At 36.2% G+C, this 18,592-nt stretch overlaps 1 protein-coding gene across 3 annotated transcripts; it reads right to left on the bottom strand.

Moving 5' to 3' along the window:
• Positions 1-821: 821 nt before the first annotated feature.
• Positions 822-18,362, bottom strand: LOC110909307. 3 transcript variants are annotated; one of them, XM_022154343.2, is made up of 12 exons: positions 17,791-18,362; positions 16,234-16,491; positions 15,186-15,428; positions 14,079-14,228; positions 12,461-13,526; positions 11,940-12,102; positions 6,337-6,410; positions 6,128-6,209; positions 4,601-4,726; positions 3,376-3,482; positions 2,603-2,757; positions 822-1,312 (listed from the first exon to the last, which is right to left on the bottom strand). In XM_022154343.2, exons 1-12 carry the CDS (start codon positions 18,235-18,237, stop codon positions 1,067-1,069), a joined length of 3,117 nt encoding a protein of 1,038 aa, XP_022010035.1. In that variant the 5' UTR covers positions 18,238-18,362; the 3' UTR covers positions 822-1,066. The 3 variants fall into 3 exon arrangements, with proteins under 3 accessions (XP_022010035.1, XP_035838751.1, XP_022010041.1); XM_035982858.1 differs by having other exon boundaries at positions 862-1,312; positions 16,234-16,547; positions 17,791-17,910; XM_022154349.2 differs by lacking the exons at positions 822-1,312; positions 2,603-2,757; positions 3,376-3,482 and adding an exon at positions 3,551-3,614.
• Between the last annotated feature and the right edge of the window lie 230 nt (positions 18,363-18,592).

Genomic DNA, 18,592 nt, shown 5'->3' on the forward strand with positions numbered 1-18,592 from the left:
GTGTTCATGAACAGTTCGTGAACACATATATTTCTTGCAGAACTAGGCACATAGTTGAGAGAATAAAACTACCCGGTGTGCATAAGGCTTCCAAGTTGCTATTCTATTTAGGCTTGCTCTCCACATAATAAAAATTACTTTGGAACCTAATTATTCCATACAAAAGACGGACCATTATGCCATATATCTAATATATGTATTGAATGACGATTAAGATTTCTGTCACCAACCAGTGGAATTGAAGCGACAGTATTCAGATCGAAGAAGCATGTCACCAACTAGCAAACCGAAGTAGTCTTGAGTTGACTCGTTTATAAACCAAGTCACCTCAACTCAGCTCGTTTATTATCCAAGCTGATTTCGAAGAGTTTATTTCAGTGAGTTTCAAGCCACAAGCTATTTGACGGTCGTAGTTATTACAACCGAAAAACCCCATCAGTAACAAACCCACTAACATAAAGCTTTACAAACGACGTAACTACAATCATTATTTTCCAATAAACCAACCTCTATCTTCACGTTATCGTATTCCTATACTTCTCGAAAACCTCACCTAGAGGATAACACATTTTTGGATTCAGATATATACATATGTCAAGGAAGTCTGATTCATCAGGTAGTGATCAAGATGATGATCTGGCATAGAAAATGAAAGAAAGTTGCACAGTATAGCTAGATAACTAATAACCGATTCACGCTTTACTGCCAACACAAGTTCCAGATACCTTAACCTCAAAACTTAAAAGGTTATCGGTCTTCCTACGAGTTGTTTTAGGGCAAACTTTAAAGACAATCATGGGACAACACACAAGAGAACAGAATTTAGAGAAGAAAAAGAAAACATGCAAGCATTGCAGATTGTTTATCATTCAAAATTTTAGAACCATAATATTATTTCGACCACAACACTATACATTTATTCTGCACAAAACGACCTTTACAAGAAAACGCTATTTCAAGTGACCAAAACTATAACCGAAAACTCAAAAGGGAATCAATGAATAAAATGAATAATGCTGAAAGACCTAAATCATATTATATAAACAAGTGAAAGTAGGAAGGACAACTATGAAACGTATCTTATTTTTAAAGGAGACGCGGGTCCAGCTCCGGCATGGAGTGCCTTCACAAGTGCAATGAATTTGAGCAAACCGTCTTCGCTGAACAACCTCAGCTTCCAGGTCACAGGAACCGCACCCGGGCTGTTGAGTGAACCGTTTTCTGATGTCATGGCTAAGTCCCAAGGGGTGAACTCTGATGTAACAGAGCTGAGGGTTAATGTCACACACCACCTCTCTTTGGTGTCTATAACCTGAAAACAGAGGTACAATAGTTTCATTAATTTGGTTTAATTAGAGTAGTAAGTAGAGGTGTAAAAGAGCAGAGGGCTCATTAGCTACTCGGAATCAGCTTTTGCTAAAAGGTCGAATCGAGAAGCTCGAGCCTAAGTTAGAGCTCATTAACAAATAAGCTAGATCCCGAGCTTCATACAGTTATACCGAGCTTGACTAGGCTCGTAAGCCTACACGAGCCTATTATTTACAATTGAGTTAAATGCCATTTTAGTCCCTGTGGTTTGGGCCATTTTGCCAGTTTAGTCAAAAGGTTTCATATTTTTCCTGTGGGTCCAAAAAGGTTTCAGCATTGCCATTTTAGTCCACTAGGTTAACTTCATCCATTTTTCCTGTTAACGAGAAGGGCAATTCGGTCATTTTAAATGTAATTCTGTTAACTAGAATGACAATTCGGCCATATAAAATGACCGAATTGTCTTTCTCGTTAACAGAAATAATGGATGAAGTTAACCCGGTGGACTAAAATGGCAATGGTGAAACCTTTTTGGATCCACAGGCGAAAAATGAAACCTTTGGACTAAACTGGCAAAATGGCCCAAACCACAGGGACTAAAATGGCATTTAACTCTTTACAATTTTACATAAATATAATCATTTTATGTTGAGATGATAAATATAGAACTACACGATAAATATTAGGCAAATTGAATTTTAATAACCCAAACTATGGGTCTATGACACTCCTGACTTTCACTTTCATTGCTAAGGCAAATCCTACTAACAAAAAAACATTAATAAACAATCGACTGATTTTTATCTCAATCAAAATGTTGAAACAGTTGAACAATATATATTATAGTTAGATAACCGGAGTTGATTTTCCGTTGGAGTGGGATTGCATTTAGTAATGAAGGTGAAAGCTAGGAGTGTCCTTGGTCACATTACAGTACAAATTATTACCAGCCAATGGATCATAGTTTGGAGTATTAAATTCCAATGTACCTGAATATTATTACATATATATAATTATGATAAACGCAGCTACATTATATATTATGTATTATATATATAAATAATTATACACATGTATAAAAAAAATAATTAAACCAGGTGAGCCTAATAACAATAAACGAGTCCAACTCGAGGTTTAAACATAGAGCTCGAAACGAGCCGAGCTCGAGCTTAGGTGAGCTTGGGCTTGGTTCAGCTTGTTACACCCATGGTAGTAAGCCATTTACTTAGACATTCGTATTATTACCGTAATGATATCACTTTTAAATTCTCATCACAATTATGTGATAGCTTACCATTTCCAATGCACTTGCAATAAAACAACAGGTATCAAGAGAGAAATATGGAGTAAATATGTCTTGGGAATCAAAACCAAACTGAGAGATATCCTCAATGCACACAAGCATATGCCCTCCAAGAACAAACAATGATCTTGAACACCATTCATTCTCTGACAAGGAAAAATCATGTTTTAATACAAGATAGATATACAATTAACTAAAATTAAATGGGTCAATTCGGGTAATGGTTTATCTCAAATGTCACAACATCATCATCATACTCAGTAAATCCCACCAATAGCAAAGCTAAGGTAGGGTAATATGTAGACAACCTTACCCCTACCCCCTAGGAATAGAGAGGCTGCTTCCAGTGAGACCCCCGGCTCGATAGTAGTTTTGCATCAAGCCTTGGACATAAGGCACATAACACTCAACAATTAAGACAAAGGCCAATTAGTGCATGTAGCACTCCCTTGTCTTTCGGCTATCAATGCCACCACATGATGCATGATTAACCATCCCCCTCTTTTAACGTTATTTTCACAAAATTAGTAAAATAACATTAAAATTATTGCACTTTCACTTTTGCCCCCCAAGCGCCCACACATATATGCATTATTTACGAATACATGTAAATTTAAACGTGTAAATTTACAAATGGACAAAATAAGTGTTTGTAGGTCAACCCAACCCACCAAGAATAGTTAAGTGAGCAACAGCCACATGGTAAGGTAGTTACAGACAAGAAAGTATTATTCATTTTTTTCCATGAATATTACAATATATACCTTGAGATTTATTGTTCCAAAAGAGCACCATGGAATACTGAAGGATGTTTGTTTTTGACCCTCCACAGACATCCCTCTCAAACAAAGCAACCTGGATCTTATCCAAACTGACATACAGATGAAAGCCAAACAATCAGGGACAAAATAAACCGGATACACATGTAAAAATAGTTAATTGTCGTTCTCAGTTTCAACCACAGACATCCCTCTCAAACAAAGCAACCTGGATCTTATCCAAACTGACATACAGATGAAAGCCAAACAATCAGGGACAAAATAAACCGGATACACATGTAAAAATAGTTAATTGTCGTTCTCAGTTTCAACCATCATTTTAGGAGGTGTTTTTATTTAATTTTGAAACTTTTTCGTCTTATTGGAGAATCGCCTACAATAAAACTAATAATCTGAGGGTAAAATAAAATTACCTATGCATAGCGTCTTTTAACCTAATTTAGATCCTACTTCACAAAATGTTTCTACTTTCTTAGCAGAAACATCCCTTCTAGTAATTTGTCTATTACTTTTTTAAATGATAAGAATTTGGCAAACACTCAAACATCTGATTATGATTATCTTAGGAGTAGGGCTGCAAACGAACCAAACGTTCAGCGAACAGTTCGTGAACCGTTCGGCGGGAAGTTCGTCCATTTAATAAATGAACAAACATGAACAAGAAATTTCGTTTAATTAGCTAAATGAACGAATACGATCAGATGTCTCATTCGTTCAATTGTGTTCGTGAACGTTCAGTAATGTATTCGTGAGCATTCATTCATGTTCGTTTGTTTATGGTGTTCATTAAAGATTTTTGTGCATTTTATTAGTTTATCTAAACTTTTTATATTCTTTAATTTCATTCACGATTAGGGCTTCAAGGTCTAGCGCCCCCCCCCCCCCCCCCCCCCCCGCGCGGCTAGCCTTCGCGATTTTATTTGTGTTCGTGAACATGTTCATTTCCTTAATGTACGAACACGAACAAAAAATCACGTTTGGTAGGTGTTCATGAACACATATGTCCTTAACGGGCCTTGTTCGTGTTCGTTCGTTAGTTTGCAGCCCTAATTATCTAGTTATTACAACTGAAGCAGCAAAACAGATGTACATCCAAACACATTTTTAACAGGCCACCATATAACAACTGATTATCTAAATCAGGTAATTTACTAGCACACAATCACATTCAAAACATCCAAACACCCCTTAATGAAAAGTTACTAATCACCTTACAAGAGGAAACCCTTTCTTGTTGGCATTTGAATGAAATAGTTCCAGCATAGATATAAGCAGCCTTGATTTCTCTATACTCCTAGTTATGAACATATACCTTGCCCCTCTATTAGCGTACACCCTGTGACGTCAATAACGTTGTGATCAAATTTCAAAGGGGCAAAAAGGAAACCAAAAAAATAAGAATTTACAGTCACAGAATAAATAATGTTCCGTTCAGTACTTAGAAGGTAGAAAATCTGTTGTCTTTTCTAAACTGTAATTAACAACTTCTTGTCGTACACTGTTAGCAAAAACTGAACTCGGTTGTCAGAAACTTTAAGATATTTCATTTTCATAACAATGAAATGTAATTTGTGACTGAAAAACATTAATCATTAATCATGGAAGTGAATAGCTAAAATGGATTATTAGAAGAAGATAATCAAGAAATCGATTTGCCACAACAATTGGTGTGCGCAACTCCGTTCATGTTTCTATTGAAATGACAAGAAAAAAAGCCCTACAAAAACAGGAAATTTTGGTTAAGAGAAAGGGGAAACGAACACGGGCACAGGGTTCACTGAATTTTGGACAAACTAAACATGGTGTAGGTTGGAGCTATAGGTGGCAATTGAGTCGATTCGGGTTATATCTTATCTCTAACGGGTTACATAAAAAAAGTCAAATGCGTCAAACACTTCAAAGTTTTCCCCAAAGTATCTTTAATGCAACTAATTGACATACTAAATAATTAAGAGTAAAGTACATGGATGATCCTTGTGGTTTACCAAAATTTTGGATTTGGTCCCTAGCTTTCCAAAAGTAAACGGGTGGTCCCTATGGTTTGCACTTTGTAACACACTATGCAGTTAATATCGGCGATATCGGTCATATCGGTAATCGGTCCCTTAGTAAAATATTGGTGTCAAATATCGGTCAAAATATTATCAGCAATATTGACCGATATAACTGATATATCACCGATATTTGACCGATATAACCGATATATCACCGATATTAGACCGATATAACCAATATATCACTGATGTATCACTGAATTATTGGAATTAAATTGCTATATATATAAATTCTGCATTATTAAAATTACCGATATCTCACCAAGATAACCTATACTTCAAATATCGGTCCTTGACCGATATTCGATATTTTTCCGCATTAACTGCATAGGTAACACATTTAGTCCCCAGCCAACAAATCTAAAGGTTTTAGCATGTCCAAGTTAGGGACTAAATGCGTTACAAAGTGCAAACCACATGAACCATCTATGTACTTTTGGAAAGTGCAAACCACATGGACCATATGGACCATCTGTGTACTTTTGGAAAGCTAGGAACCAAATCCAAAATTTTGGTAAACCACAAGGATCATCCGTGTACTCAATAATAAAATATAAAAAATATTGTTTCATGTCAACCCAACTTGACCCGTACCAATAATAACCAGTTCTGACCCCGTTACCTGACTCAACGATACTGTCACCTCTAACTAGAGCAAGTATTGAAATACCAACTTAACTCACCTCACTGCCTGGAGTCCTAAACCTACTAAAACCTCTTTGACATCTTCTGTTCCGAGGCAACCAACTAGACTCGCGCTAGATCCTGCAAAATTGAGAATCAAATTATCGGAATGGAAAGAAGAAACAATAGCATAAGTAGTAGTATTAAGGGATTATAAGTTATAACCCAATTCCAATTTGCTTAATGGTCATACCGCAACGAACCTAACCTGACCCATCATGTCTGCCATTGAGGAGCACAACATACAACTTTTGCTCACAGATAAGTAATAATGCCATTCCGCTGTTAATCAATAAATCAGGAAAAGGTAGTAAGATATAACAATAATAGTGTTTAAAAATGGAGTAGAAGCATAAACGTTAAAATTAAAAATGGGATAATGCATGCAGAGACCACCCAAGTATTCAACTTTTTCATCAAGGTTAACCATATATTGAAACTACTTTGTAGGCCACCGAAGTATGTATCCATTTTATATACTATAAATCTGCTATTATGCCCCATCAACCAACTTTGGCCCCTCAACTTTGGTAATAACATGTTTAGCCCCTTAACTAAAACAACTTTAGCCCCTCAATTTTAATAATGACATGTTTAGCCCCTTAACTAAAACAACTTTAGCCCCTCAACTTTAATAATAAACAACTTTAGCCCCTCAACTTTAATAATGACATGTTTAGCCCCTCAACTTTAATAATGACATGTTTAGCCCCTCAACTAATGTTTAGCCCCTTAACTAAAACATCAAACAGCTTTAACTCTCGCGGTTTGCTTATTTTTATCTACGTTTCGAACCCACTGCAGAGCGCAGGTGGTAATCGACTAGTTATGTTAATTCAGCCAAACAGTTGGGTGGCCAAGAAAGCAGTTTCAAGATTATTAGATCATAGATATAAGCTAGATATATTCATAAGTAATTATATAGTATAGTTTTATTATTAAGGTTACATTATTATGTTATTATTATTATTCCTAAGTTCCGGCAGTTACTATCTAAATCTGCCTTGTATATATGTATTGTATGTATCACAATAACATTACCAATTCGAATCAAGAACACGTATCTTTTCTCTGAAGAATTCGAACCCTAATTGGAATAATCAACAAAGTGGTATCAGAGCCACATATAACGATCCACTCACATATTACATCATTCAAATCTGCAAATTCAATTCATAATCACTGTAAATCATTATCATGGCAACGTCAAACGCTGGAATTCAAACTCAAATTCCGAAACTTCTAGGGCAAAACTATTACCACTGGCACATACAAATGAAAGTTCTACTGGAGTCACAAGATCTGTGGACAATTATAGATGAAGGGTACAATGAGATCGTTGCCAACGCGTCAGAAAACGATCAAAACATCTACAAAGAAAAGGTTAAAAAAGACAAGAAGGCCCTACACATAATCTTCCAGGCTGTGAATGAAATCGTTTTCGAACGAATAGCGACCAGTAAAACGGCTAAGGAGGCATGGAACATCCTTCACAAAGCATACAGAGGAGAACGCAGGGTTAAAACGGTAAGACTTCAAACATTACGGTGTGAATTTGATGCTTTACGAATGAAAGATAGTGAATCAATAGAGGAATATATAAATAGAACAACCGTGATAGTAAATCAATTAAGGCTGAATGAAGAAGAAGTCCCAGAACAGCGGATTATAGAAAAGATTCTTCGAAGTCTCACCCGAAAATATGAATCAGTGGTTATAGTGGTTATGGCTATAGAGGAATCTAAAGATTTAAATTCGATTACGACAGAAGAATTACTCGGTATTCTGCAGTCACATGAACTGCGATTAAAACAGTATGATGATTCACCAGTGGAACAAGCATTTCAAATCCAAAGTCAGGATCGGTCAAGACAGTTTCGATCTGATTATGCAGGAAGAGGAAGAAGCAGGGGAAGAGGAAGGTATAACGGACAGATCCGTTGTTATAACTGTCAAAAATTAGGACACACAGCGAGATTTTGTAACCGGAAAGAAGAGAATGAAAAGAGCAACAATGCTCTCATGCATGAAGATGAGAATGACGGAGATGATGAAACCATGTTTATGATATTTAATGTAGAGGAAGTAACTAAAGAGGATTGCTGGTATTTAGACAGCGGACGTAGCAATCATATGACTGGGAACAAAAATCTGTTTATTACATTAGATGAGTCCGAGAAAAGAGAAGTAAGGACAGGAGATAATAAAAAACTCGAAGTCTTAGGGTGTGGAGATGTGTCAATCAAGGTCAAGGGTATAGAGAATAAGGTGCCGAATGTATTCTACGTTGAAGGTTTAAAACACAACCTTCTGAGTGTTGGCCAATTAGTGCAAAAGGGATATGAAGTGAGGTTTCAGAATCAGGAGTGTACAATCAAAGATCCGAGAGGATTATGCATAGGAACAGTTCGAATGACAGGAAACAAAATGTTTCCTTTGAACCTAACACATGATGTAACACCAAGAGTCTGTAATATGATAATACAAGATGTTTCGGTTTTATGGCATCGGAGATATGGTCACATCAATTTCGAGACACTACACAGCATGGGAAAGAACAATACCGTCAATGGTTTACCAAAAATCTTGAAATTTTCTCACAATTTGTGTGAAGGCTGTTTGTTTGGAAAACACACAAGGAAACCGTTTCCCAAACAAGCAAGATGGCGAGCATCACAACCTCTACAGTTAATTCACTCCGACATATGTGGGCCTATGAGAACCCATTCCATAGGTGGATGCAGATATTTTATAACGTTTATCGATGACTTCTCGAGGAAGACATGGGTCTATTTTCTAAAGCTGAAGTCAGAGGCCCTTGCAAAGTTCAAAATCTTTAAGAAACTTGTAGAAAATCAAGTAGATCACAAAGTAAAGGGAATACGCACGGATAGAGGTGGAGAGTACTACAGCCATGATTTTCAAAGATTTCTTAAGGATAATGGTATACATCATCAGTTAACAACGAGTTACACACCCCAACAAAATGGAGTGGCGGAGCGAAAGAATAGAACGCTAATGGAGCTCAGCCGAAGCATGCTGAAAACAAAGAAACTCTCACATTCTTACTGGGCAGAAGCAATTGCATGTGTAACATATCTTCTGAATCGATCCACCACAAAGAGTGTACAAGATATAACACCTTATGAAGCTTGGAGTGGAAGAAAACCGAGTGTAGATCATCTAAGAATATTCGGAAGCATAGCATATTCACACATACCAAAACAACATCGTGGAAAGCTTGATGATAAAGTAGAAAAAACGATATTCATCGGATATAGTGAGAATAGTAAAGCCTACAAACTTTACAATCTGACAACAAATAAAACCATCATAAGCAGAGACGTCATTTTTGATGAAGGCCGAGATTGGGAGACATCCAACACTGATGAGAACCACAGAAATATTAAGTTGACCTGCGAAAATAATGATGATCAAGAAGTGGAGTCTGCAGATCTGGAGTCCGAAGCCGATGATCAAGTTCAAGATGTTAACTCACACAATAGTGATCAAGATAGGAGTCAGATGAACAACGAAGATGAAAGCATCCAAAATGACAGGTCAGAAGACGACGTATCATCAATTACTTCAAAAAATGAAGAACTTAGAACTCGTGACATAACCGAAATATATCAAGATACTCAACCCATGACGAAAACACAAGTTGATCGGCTGTACGAAGACAATCAATTAAACTCAAATGATGCAGCCAATTTCGTTCTATATGCAGATGTTGATCCCACTAACTATAGTGAAGCTGTAAAAGATGTAAACTGGAAGGAAGCAATGGATAGAGAAATTGAATCAATACAAAGGAACGAGACCTGGGAACTGGTAGAGCCTCCACTGAATCAAAAACCAATCGGAGTGAAGTGGATATTTAAAACAAAATATGACGAATAAGGGAATGTGGACAAATACAAGGCGAGGCTAGTGGTAAAGGGTTATAATCAAAAATATGGAATAGATTACCAAGACGTGTTTGCTCCTGTGATTAGATTCGATACAATAAGACTGATCCTAGCATTAGCAGCACGTCATGGTTGGTACTTACATCAAATGGATGTTAAAACGGCCTTCTTGAATGGAAAGTTAAACGAACAAGTCTACACCATGCAACCAGAAGGATATATTAAGAAAGGAGAAGAACGAAAAGTATGTCATCTAAAGAAAGCATTATATGGATTGAAACAGGCTCCAAGAGCATGGTACAGCAGAATAGACGAGTATTTTCGATCAAATGGCTTTAAAAAATGTGTGTATGAACACACTTTGTCCCTTAAAGTATCAAAGAAGTCTCGAATGGTGATATGCCTGTATGTTGATGACCTGATTATAGCGAGTGACTCTCTAGATATGATAAATCAATTTAAACACTCGATGAAGAAGGAGTTTGAGATGACTGATCTTGGGAATCTCCATTACTTTCTAGGAATGGAAGTAAAACAAGAAAACGGTAACATAAGTTTGTCACAACAGAAGTATGCGAAGAGCTTACTTGAAAGATTTAACATGAAATGCTGTAACTCAATCACAACACCAATGGAATACGGATAGAAACTGTCTAAGGAGGATCCTGAAGATGAAGTGAATGAAAACTTATATAGAAGTCTAGTTGGAAGCCTAATGTACTTGACAAATACACGTCCAGACATCATATGTTCGCTGTGAGTAAATTAAGTCGTTTCATGGATAGACCAAAAAGGAGTCATTGGGAAGCCGGAAAACGGATACTCAGATATATACAGGGAACGATTAATGAAGGCATAACCTACTCAAAAGGCAGCAAAGGAAAACTGATTGGGTTCAGTGATAGCGATTATGCAGGTAATGTGGATGATAGCAAGAGCACCTCCGGTTACGTTTTTCACATGGGATCAGGAGCCATCGCCTGGCAATCAAAGAAACAAAAGGTTGTAGCGTTGTCGTCCACAGAAGCAGAATACATCGCATTGTCAATGGCCGGATGTCAAGCCCTATGGCTTAAAGGAATTTTAAATGATCTGATGTTTAACATGGACTGTCCTCCCACAATTTTCTGTGACAATAAATCCACTATCAGTCTCGCCAAAGATCCCGTCTACCATGGTAAGAGCAAGCACATTAGAGTCAAATATCACTTCATTCGAGATCTTATCAAGAACGATGAGATAGAAATAAGCTTCTGCTCAACCAAAGATCAAGCCGCTGATATCTTTACTAAAGCCCTGCAGCCGAAAGATTTCTACCACTTCAAAGAGCTCCTTCATGTTGCACCTATCTAGATTACGGGAGGGTATTAGATCATAGATATAAGCTAGATATATTCATAAGTAATTATATAGTATAGTTTTATTATTAAGGTTACATTATTATGTTATTATTATTATTCCTAAGTTCCGGCAGTTACTATCTAAATCTGCCTTGTATATATGTATTGTATGTATCACAATAACATTACCAATTCGAATCAAGAACACGTATCTTTTCTCTGAAGAATTCGAACCCTAATTTGCATAATCAACAAAGATATGGGTGAACTTATTTAAAAAAGTTGAATACTTGGGTGGCCTCAACAGACATTAATAAGTCCCAGTACACTGCAAAACCATGATTGTATTATTATTTTCCTCACATCCTTATATTCTGACTTCTCTCACATGCATCATTCGGGTATAGAATTTGGAGCAAGGATATGACTGCTTTTAAGCTTAGAAGTTTCAATATCACTCATAAAACAACTATGTGGATGCTTTAATCAGTAAGATGCATACATTATAAGTTATAACTTATTAATGGTTGCGACATAAGGGGATGTTTATGAAACAATACCTTTTGATGTCCCCAGATGGATCCTCAAACAAACAATGACAAGACACATATTGCCTACATGTTTCTTCAACCCCAAAATTAGCAAGATCTACTTTGAAGTTCTTTGATATAAACTCTCCTGTTCCCGGACCCGATAAGATTTTTTCAGGAAGAATCCCTCCTCCTGCATCAATAGAGTGTGTCCCATTAACTAGAGGTTGGAAATTTGGAAGGTTAGACGGGGGTTGGGTTGACCCCGAAATGCGCTTTAACCAAACAATTCAAACGTTTTGGAAATAACTAGTGAATCATATATATTTTCATATATATTTAAGAGAATTTATACTATTTCAACACTAGTCAAACACTTTGAAACATTTAATTTAGTAGTTTTTATCCATTAATATACCCTTGGGAGAATTTTGACCCATTTTCTTATAAGCTAACTTTTCTGATTTTACCTGTTTGACCCATTAGAGAAGAAAAATTACCCGAATAGAACTATTGATATTAATATGTGTTGAAACTGCCACTATACATACCCTGAACCAACATCTGGTAATCACTTATGCTGGCCTCTTCATGTCGATAATGTGTACTGTAGTTAAATTTATGTGAATCATTATCATCATCATCTGTTTGTACTGTCATTTCGTCAAGAGACACAACTCTCGTTTTTGGTTTTCTTTTGCGCATTTTTTGGTCCAACCAATTTGATTCTTGCTTCACCAGACCGACTATTTCACCATCACATGAGTCGCTCTCTATCGTTTTCTGTAAATCGCTCTCTATCGTTTTCTGCAAATCTTCACAAGAGAAAAACGATAAGCTATCCATACTTTTTGAACGCTCAGCAGTTGTAGATTCATTATGAACAGGCGATCCAATTTCCACTTGCTCATTTCCACTATCACTTGTATCGCTATCGGAAGACGGCACAGAATACGACTCAACAGATAGCTGCAAAAATTCTTCCTCCAAATTATGGCGACGATGAAGAATATCCTCTTGATAATGAGGTGGTGATCCTGTATAAACCGAGGGTGAATGCGCTTCAATAATATCACTCACTGTGTCCAATATTGTCATTTCACGTCTTTTAACTTTGATACCATTTTTAGCATGATACGATTTCAGTTTCATGCGATTTGAAATAGGCCCATATTCAGTTTCATGTGATGCCGTATTGACAGACAGATCATCATACGGGTAATAAGATTCTTGAAGTTCCAGACGGTGGACATTTTCAAAAACATCAGCAGAACCCGATATATATCGTGATTTTTTACCGAAACGTTTTATTCTTCTCTTTTTTCTAAAATCTTTTTCTTTGCTAGGAATTAAGGGAATCCCACTGTGCAAATTGCCCTTCATATGATCATCAGGAACATAAGTCATCCACCTATGAAACTCATCGAGCCATAAAGCAGACCGCTCTCTCTTCATGCACTCGATTTTTTTTATAATATCAACAATTTCAGCTTCTTTACTTAAATCAGCAATATCGTGTTTGCCTAGATCCTCATCATCGCACGTAATAGAGTCATCATCAGAATATATAATAACACTTGTTTCACTTTCAATGCTGGCAACACGAGATAGCTTCCTCTGCAAATAAGTCAAAAGAAGTAATCACGGTTAAGGAAATCCAAATAGCATTTATTTTATTTCCTTTCATGTTATCCTACATAGATATGTACAGTACCAAGTATTAAAATTACAAACAAATAAAGTCGTAATAATCAGTTTTTAATGTTTGGATAAACATAAACTGATTATGCTTCTAATTATCTGATTTTTTAAGGATTGGTGTTGGATGATCAGTTGCATACCAGATCCAAAAAAAAAAACAAATTACTAAACGTCTAAAGGGCAAAATAATTTTACTATATACCGTTTCATTAAACCTAAACTAATATTACTCAAGTTCCACAATATGCCCAGTTATCTTTTACAAGAATATACTTTCGGGCCATTGTTATCTATTGATTACTTGAGTAATCAGAATTCTGATTATTACAACCTCTAGCAGCACATGCACATCCAAGCACTATCTCCTACAGCCTATTTTTATTAAAGTCGATTATTTGATTCTGATTATAATATCACATAATCATTTTCAAAAGAACACATCCAAAAACCAATTTACTAATTACCGACCATTTTTGTGTGAACGCTCCCCTCTCCTTCAGCATCATGTTTAGCTGGAGAATAAAATCCAAAGCTAGCCGGTTGCTTATGCCTACGGGCAATTATAACCTGTCGCTTCCAAACCTCTCTCGTTGAGATCTTTTTGTCATCTAATATCAGCTGCAATTTACACATTAGAAAAGCACTAAATGCCGCATTGATGACAAACTAGACAAAGGATAATAATCACTATAGAGTAAAATGCCATTTCTTGTCCTGGGGTTTGGCCACTTTTGCGACTTTTGTCCAAAGGTTTGTTTTTCCGCATCTAGATCCAAAAGGTTTGAAATCTTGCCATTTTCATCCAACTCGTTAACCCCATCCATTTTTTCCGTTAAATGAGGGGTATTTCCGTCCTTTTAGACATTTTCTATTAAAATAAAAAAAAACACTATTAAGAAGTAAAGATACACCTATGTTGACTTTCTAGTTATGACTTTTCTTATAAAACTTAACAAATAGGTAAAAGGACGAAAATATCCCTGACTTAACGTTAAAATAGGGATTGGGTTAACGAGTCGGATGAAAATGGCAAGATTTCAAACCTTTGGAATCCAGATACGGAAAAACAAACCTTCGGACCAAAGTCGCAAAAGTGGTCAAACCTTAGGGACGCAAATGACATTTTACTTGATAATAATCATTATCATATTTTGAGAAGAATGCCCGGATAGTCCCTGTGGTTTGCTCCATTTTCACCTATAGTCCCTAACTTTCTAAAATTAGGGCTATAGTCCACACCTTAATCAAAAGTACAGGTGGTGGGAGGTTATGGTCTGGTTTTATAAAGAGAGAAAGGGCCCACCTTAATTATTATATATATTAAGGACTAAAGATGGCTAAAAAGTGGGCCCCACTTATTATTTTTTTATTACTAAGGGGTACTTTTGACATTTCACATCCACTTAACTGAGAAAACTAACCCTCATCCACGCTAGAGACTGTCCGAGAAACAGGAGGGTAAAATTAGGGACTATAGTGGTAATTTTAGAAAGTTAGGGACTATAGGTGAAAATGGAGCAAACCACAGGGACTATCCGGGCATTTTTCTCTCATATTTTTTTTTCCAGTTCTTACCTTATCGGGATCAGAGAAGAAGCTATACAAGTGTGCTCTGTACCAGTTGGCAGAACATACTGGATTTCCTTCTAACCACAAATTCTGAAGTAAAGGAAGACCAGCTAGGAGTTCTAGTTCTGAAAAGTTAGAAATAATATTGTAGGAAAGATCAAGCCCCTCTAGTGATTTTAGATTCTCCACCCCACGAATAGTAGTCAGAGCATTGTTCCGCAACACCAATTTTACAATCTGATATGACACCTGCAGTTGCACACACGTATATAGTTCCTTAAATGATAATACTTCCAAGAGTAATTATTTGCATGATATCATAACTCTATAAATAAGGATTGTAAGGTATTATTTGGTATGTTTGATTTGATTGTTAAACCACCACTAAGTTGAGCACCGTTAGAGAGAACCAAACTACTGAAAGTAGGTTATTGACTGCTGCCTCACAAAAGCAGGACTAGTTTTTATTTCTATTTTTAATAACAATTAATTAATAGAGTAAAGTACACAGATGGTCCCTGTAGTTTACAAAATTTGGGATTTAGTCCCTAGCTTTTTAAAAGTACATGGATGGTCCCTGTGGTTTGCACTTTGTAACGCAATTAGTCCCCAACCAACAAATCTAAAGGTTTCAACTGGTCAAAGTTAAAGGCTAAATGTGATACAAAGTGCAAACCACATGGACCATCCATGTACTTTTGCCAAAGTTGAAATGTGTTACAAATTGCAAACCACAGAGATCATCCGTGTACTTTTGGAAAGCTAGGGACCAAATCCAAAATTTTGGTAAACCATAGGATTCATTCGTGTACTTTACTCTAATTAGTAACTTGGGTCCTCTAATGATATATTGAAAGGTGTGGCCCAACCATCACGTGCCAAAGGTTTATAAAACATCAAGATTGTGCATATTGATTAGATTGATAGTCAAGCATCCCAATGCATTGCTTTGACATGTATTTAGCATTTGATTCATAATAACATACAATCTTTTCATGTAAATACACAGCAACTCAACACTTGCAGAGCTTTAAAGAATGTCAATTAACCTTACCTTACTAAATGAGGCAATTGTTCTCAATTGATTATAACCAAGGTCCAGGTGCTTCAACTTGCTGCATCTCCATAGATTATCCACTTTAGAAAACTTGTTCCTACTTAGATCAAGGGTTTCAACAGCAGGCAGGAGTCTCAAAGAATCATCCATCAAAACCAAGCCATTATAAGCACAAGAAACAAACGATAACCGCTTCCACTGAGGAGATTGCTCTATCTCAGCGATTCGACTAGCAAAAACATGTCGAAGCGCATCCTGTTTCACCTCAACAAGAAAGGAACGCCATGTCAAAGGTACTACTTCACAATTGTCTATATAATAATGAAAACCCCGTAAGTTATTATGTATTATTAATCAACTATATATAGAGAAAGAATGAGGATAATCACAAAGGAAACCTAATCAAAATACAGTGAGGATAGTTACAAAAGAAACCTAATCAAATCATATCTTCGATAGTTACAATAAACCCTAACTAATATATTCTATCTAGTATTATCAACCAGAAGTATAGCTAATCCTAACTCCAATTATTATTAGAATCTATCACTCTAATGCTGTAATAACCAAACAATTGAGTTCATGAACATATGCAAAATCAATCTTACGGTGGAATTATGACAAAAATCTTCTCCAGAGTTATTATGTATTATTAATCAACTATATATATAGGGATACACGAGGATAAGTACAAAAGATAATCAAAATACAACGATGTCGATGCTAATTACAAAGGAAATCTAATCCAATCATCTCCTAGTTATGGAGACCCTAACGAATATATTCTATCTAATACTGTCAACTCGAAGCAGAGTTCATACAATCACACAATTGTGATTAGAATCTATCAATCTGATACTGTAATTCATAAAAATATGGAAACATCAATCTTACAAAGAAAACCTAATCAAGATACACTGAGGATAAGTAAACGAAACCTAATCAAATCAAAACTAGTATTACAATAAACCTTAACTAATATATAGCCTAGTGGCATCTTGGGGGTGGGATAAGACTTTGGGGCCAATAGGTCCTGGGTTCGATTCCCACAAGGGGTTTTTTTCCCATATTTATTGGGTGATCCAAATTTGCCGTTCAAAAAATAATTGTCAACTAAAAGTAGAGTTAATCCTATTATACTTTATCTCAGCAATTCGAATAGCAAAAACATGTTGAAACGCATCCTGTTCCACCTCAACAAGAAAGGCATAACACGTCTATAGCATAACGAAAACCCCCAAAGTATATATAGGCTCCGAAAACCTTTTCCTGGCGTATATAGTATCCGGGTAACATAAAGTGTGGCATTGTGAATCAAAACAGCAACAAAACATAAACAATCTTACAGTTGAATTATGACAAATAAACTTCTCCAAAGTAAACCTAATCAAACCACAAACGAAACCTAATCAAATTATATCTCCTAACCCTAACTAATACATTCTATCTAATATTGTCAACTAAAAGCAGAGTTAATCCTATTATAACTAGAATCTAACAATAATCAAACAATTAAGTTGATCAATCATCAACATAAATAAACATCAATCTTACAGTTGAATTATGACAAATAATCTTCTCGAGCGTAAACCTAAGCTCCAAAATCCCTCTCACACCAGACGCAGACAGATCACATCCACGAAGCTCCAAAACCTTCAACCTACCAAACGGCAACAAACACAGAGGGGTAGGATCTCTACACGACTGCAACGGAACAACCGAAACAACTTTCAGTGACGTCAGAATCCGCAAAATCCGTCGTAATTGCTCCAGCGCACGGTGATCACCTAGGTCAGAAACATAGGCGCGAAAATAATCCACCGGAGCTCCGGCGAGCTGCCGTTCAAGCTCCGCCAATGATTCGAGCCGCGATTCGACGTAATGAAGACCTACCGGATTCAGTTTTAAGACGAGTGTGCCTTCGATTAACGGTCCGGTGTTGTTCTCGACGAATTTGAGTAGCGATTCGAGGTACCGATCGCCGGTGAGAATTGCCGCCATTGTTGTTGTTGATGTTGTTAAAGTGGTGGTTGATTCGCCATTAGTGTTATCACCCTCCGAATGTGAATTTGTGTGAGAAGTTTACATGAGATGAGATGAGATTTGGTTTTACGGGATGAGTTTTGTAAACTGCGAAGAATGTTGGTTTGTTTGTTTGTTTTCATTTGGTTGAAATAATTTGTGTGCATAGATTTTTTTTTTTTTTTTTTTTGTGAATTTGTTGGTGAAATTATTATATTATATTATATTATATTTATTATTAAAATGAAAGAATTTATTTTCATTATATTTTTAATATTTATTTTTACATTTACGATCTTTGTTATTTAGAGGTTTGTTTATGATTCTAAATAAT

The sequence above is a fragment of the Helianthus annuus genome, chromosome 14 (assembly GCF_002127325.2).
Source record: "Helianthus annuus cultivar XRQ/B chromosome 14, HanXRQr2.0-SUNRISE, whole genome shotgun sequence".
Classification (NCBI taxonomy): Eukaryota; Viridiplantae; Streptophyta; class Magnoliopsida; order Asterales; family Asteraceae; genus Helianthus; species Helianthus annuus.

What these genes read in the sequence shown, in the direction of transcription:
- LOC110909307 (XM_022154343.2), bottom strand. Translation starts at nt 18,237, where the DNA reads ATGGCGGCAATTCTCACCGGCGATCGGTACCTCGAATCGCTACTCAAA. An exon ending in TTATTTGTCATAATTCAACT is followed by an intron (nt 16,492 to 17,790) that starts GTAAGATTGATG and finishes GAGGTGAAACAG; the next exon opens with GATGCGCTTCGACATGTTTT. An exon ending in TTGGAACAATAAATCTCAAG is followed by an intron (nt 2,758 to 3,375) that starts GTATATATTGTA and finishes TTTCCTTGTCAG; the next exon opens with AGAATGAATGGTGTTCAAGA.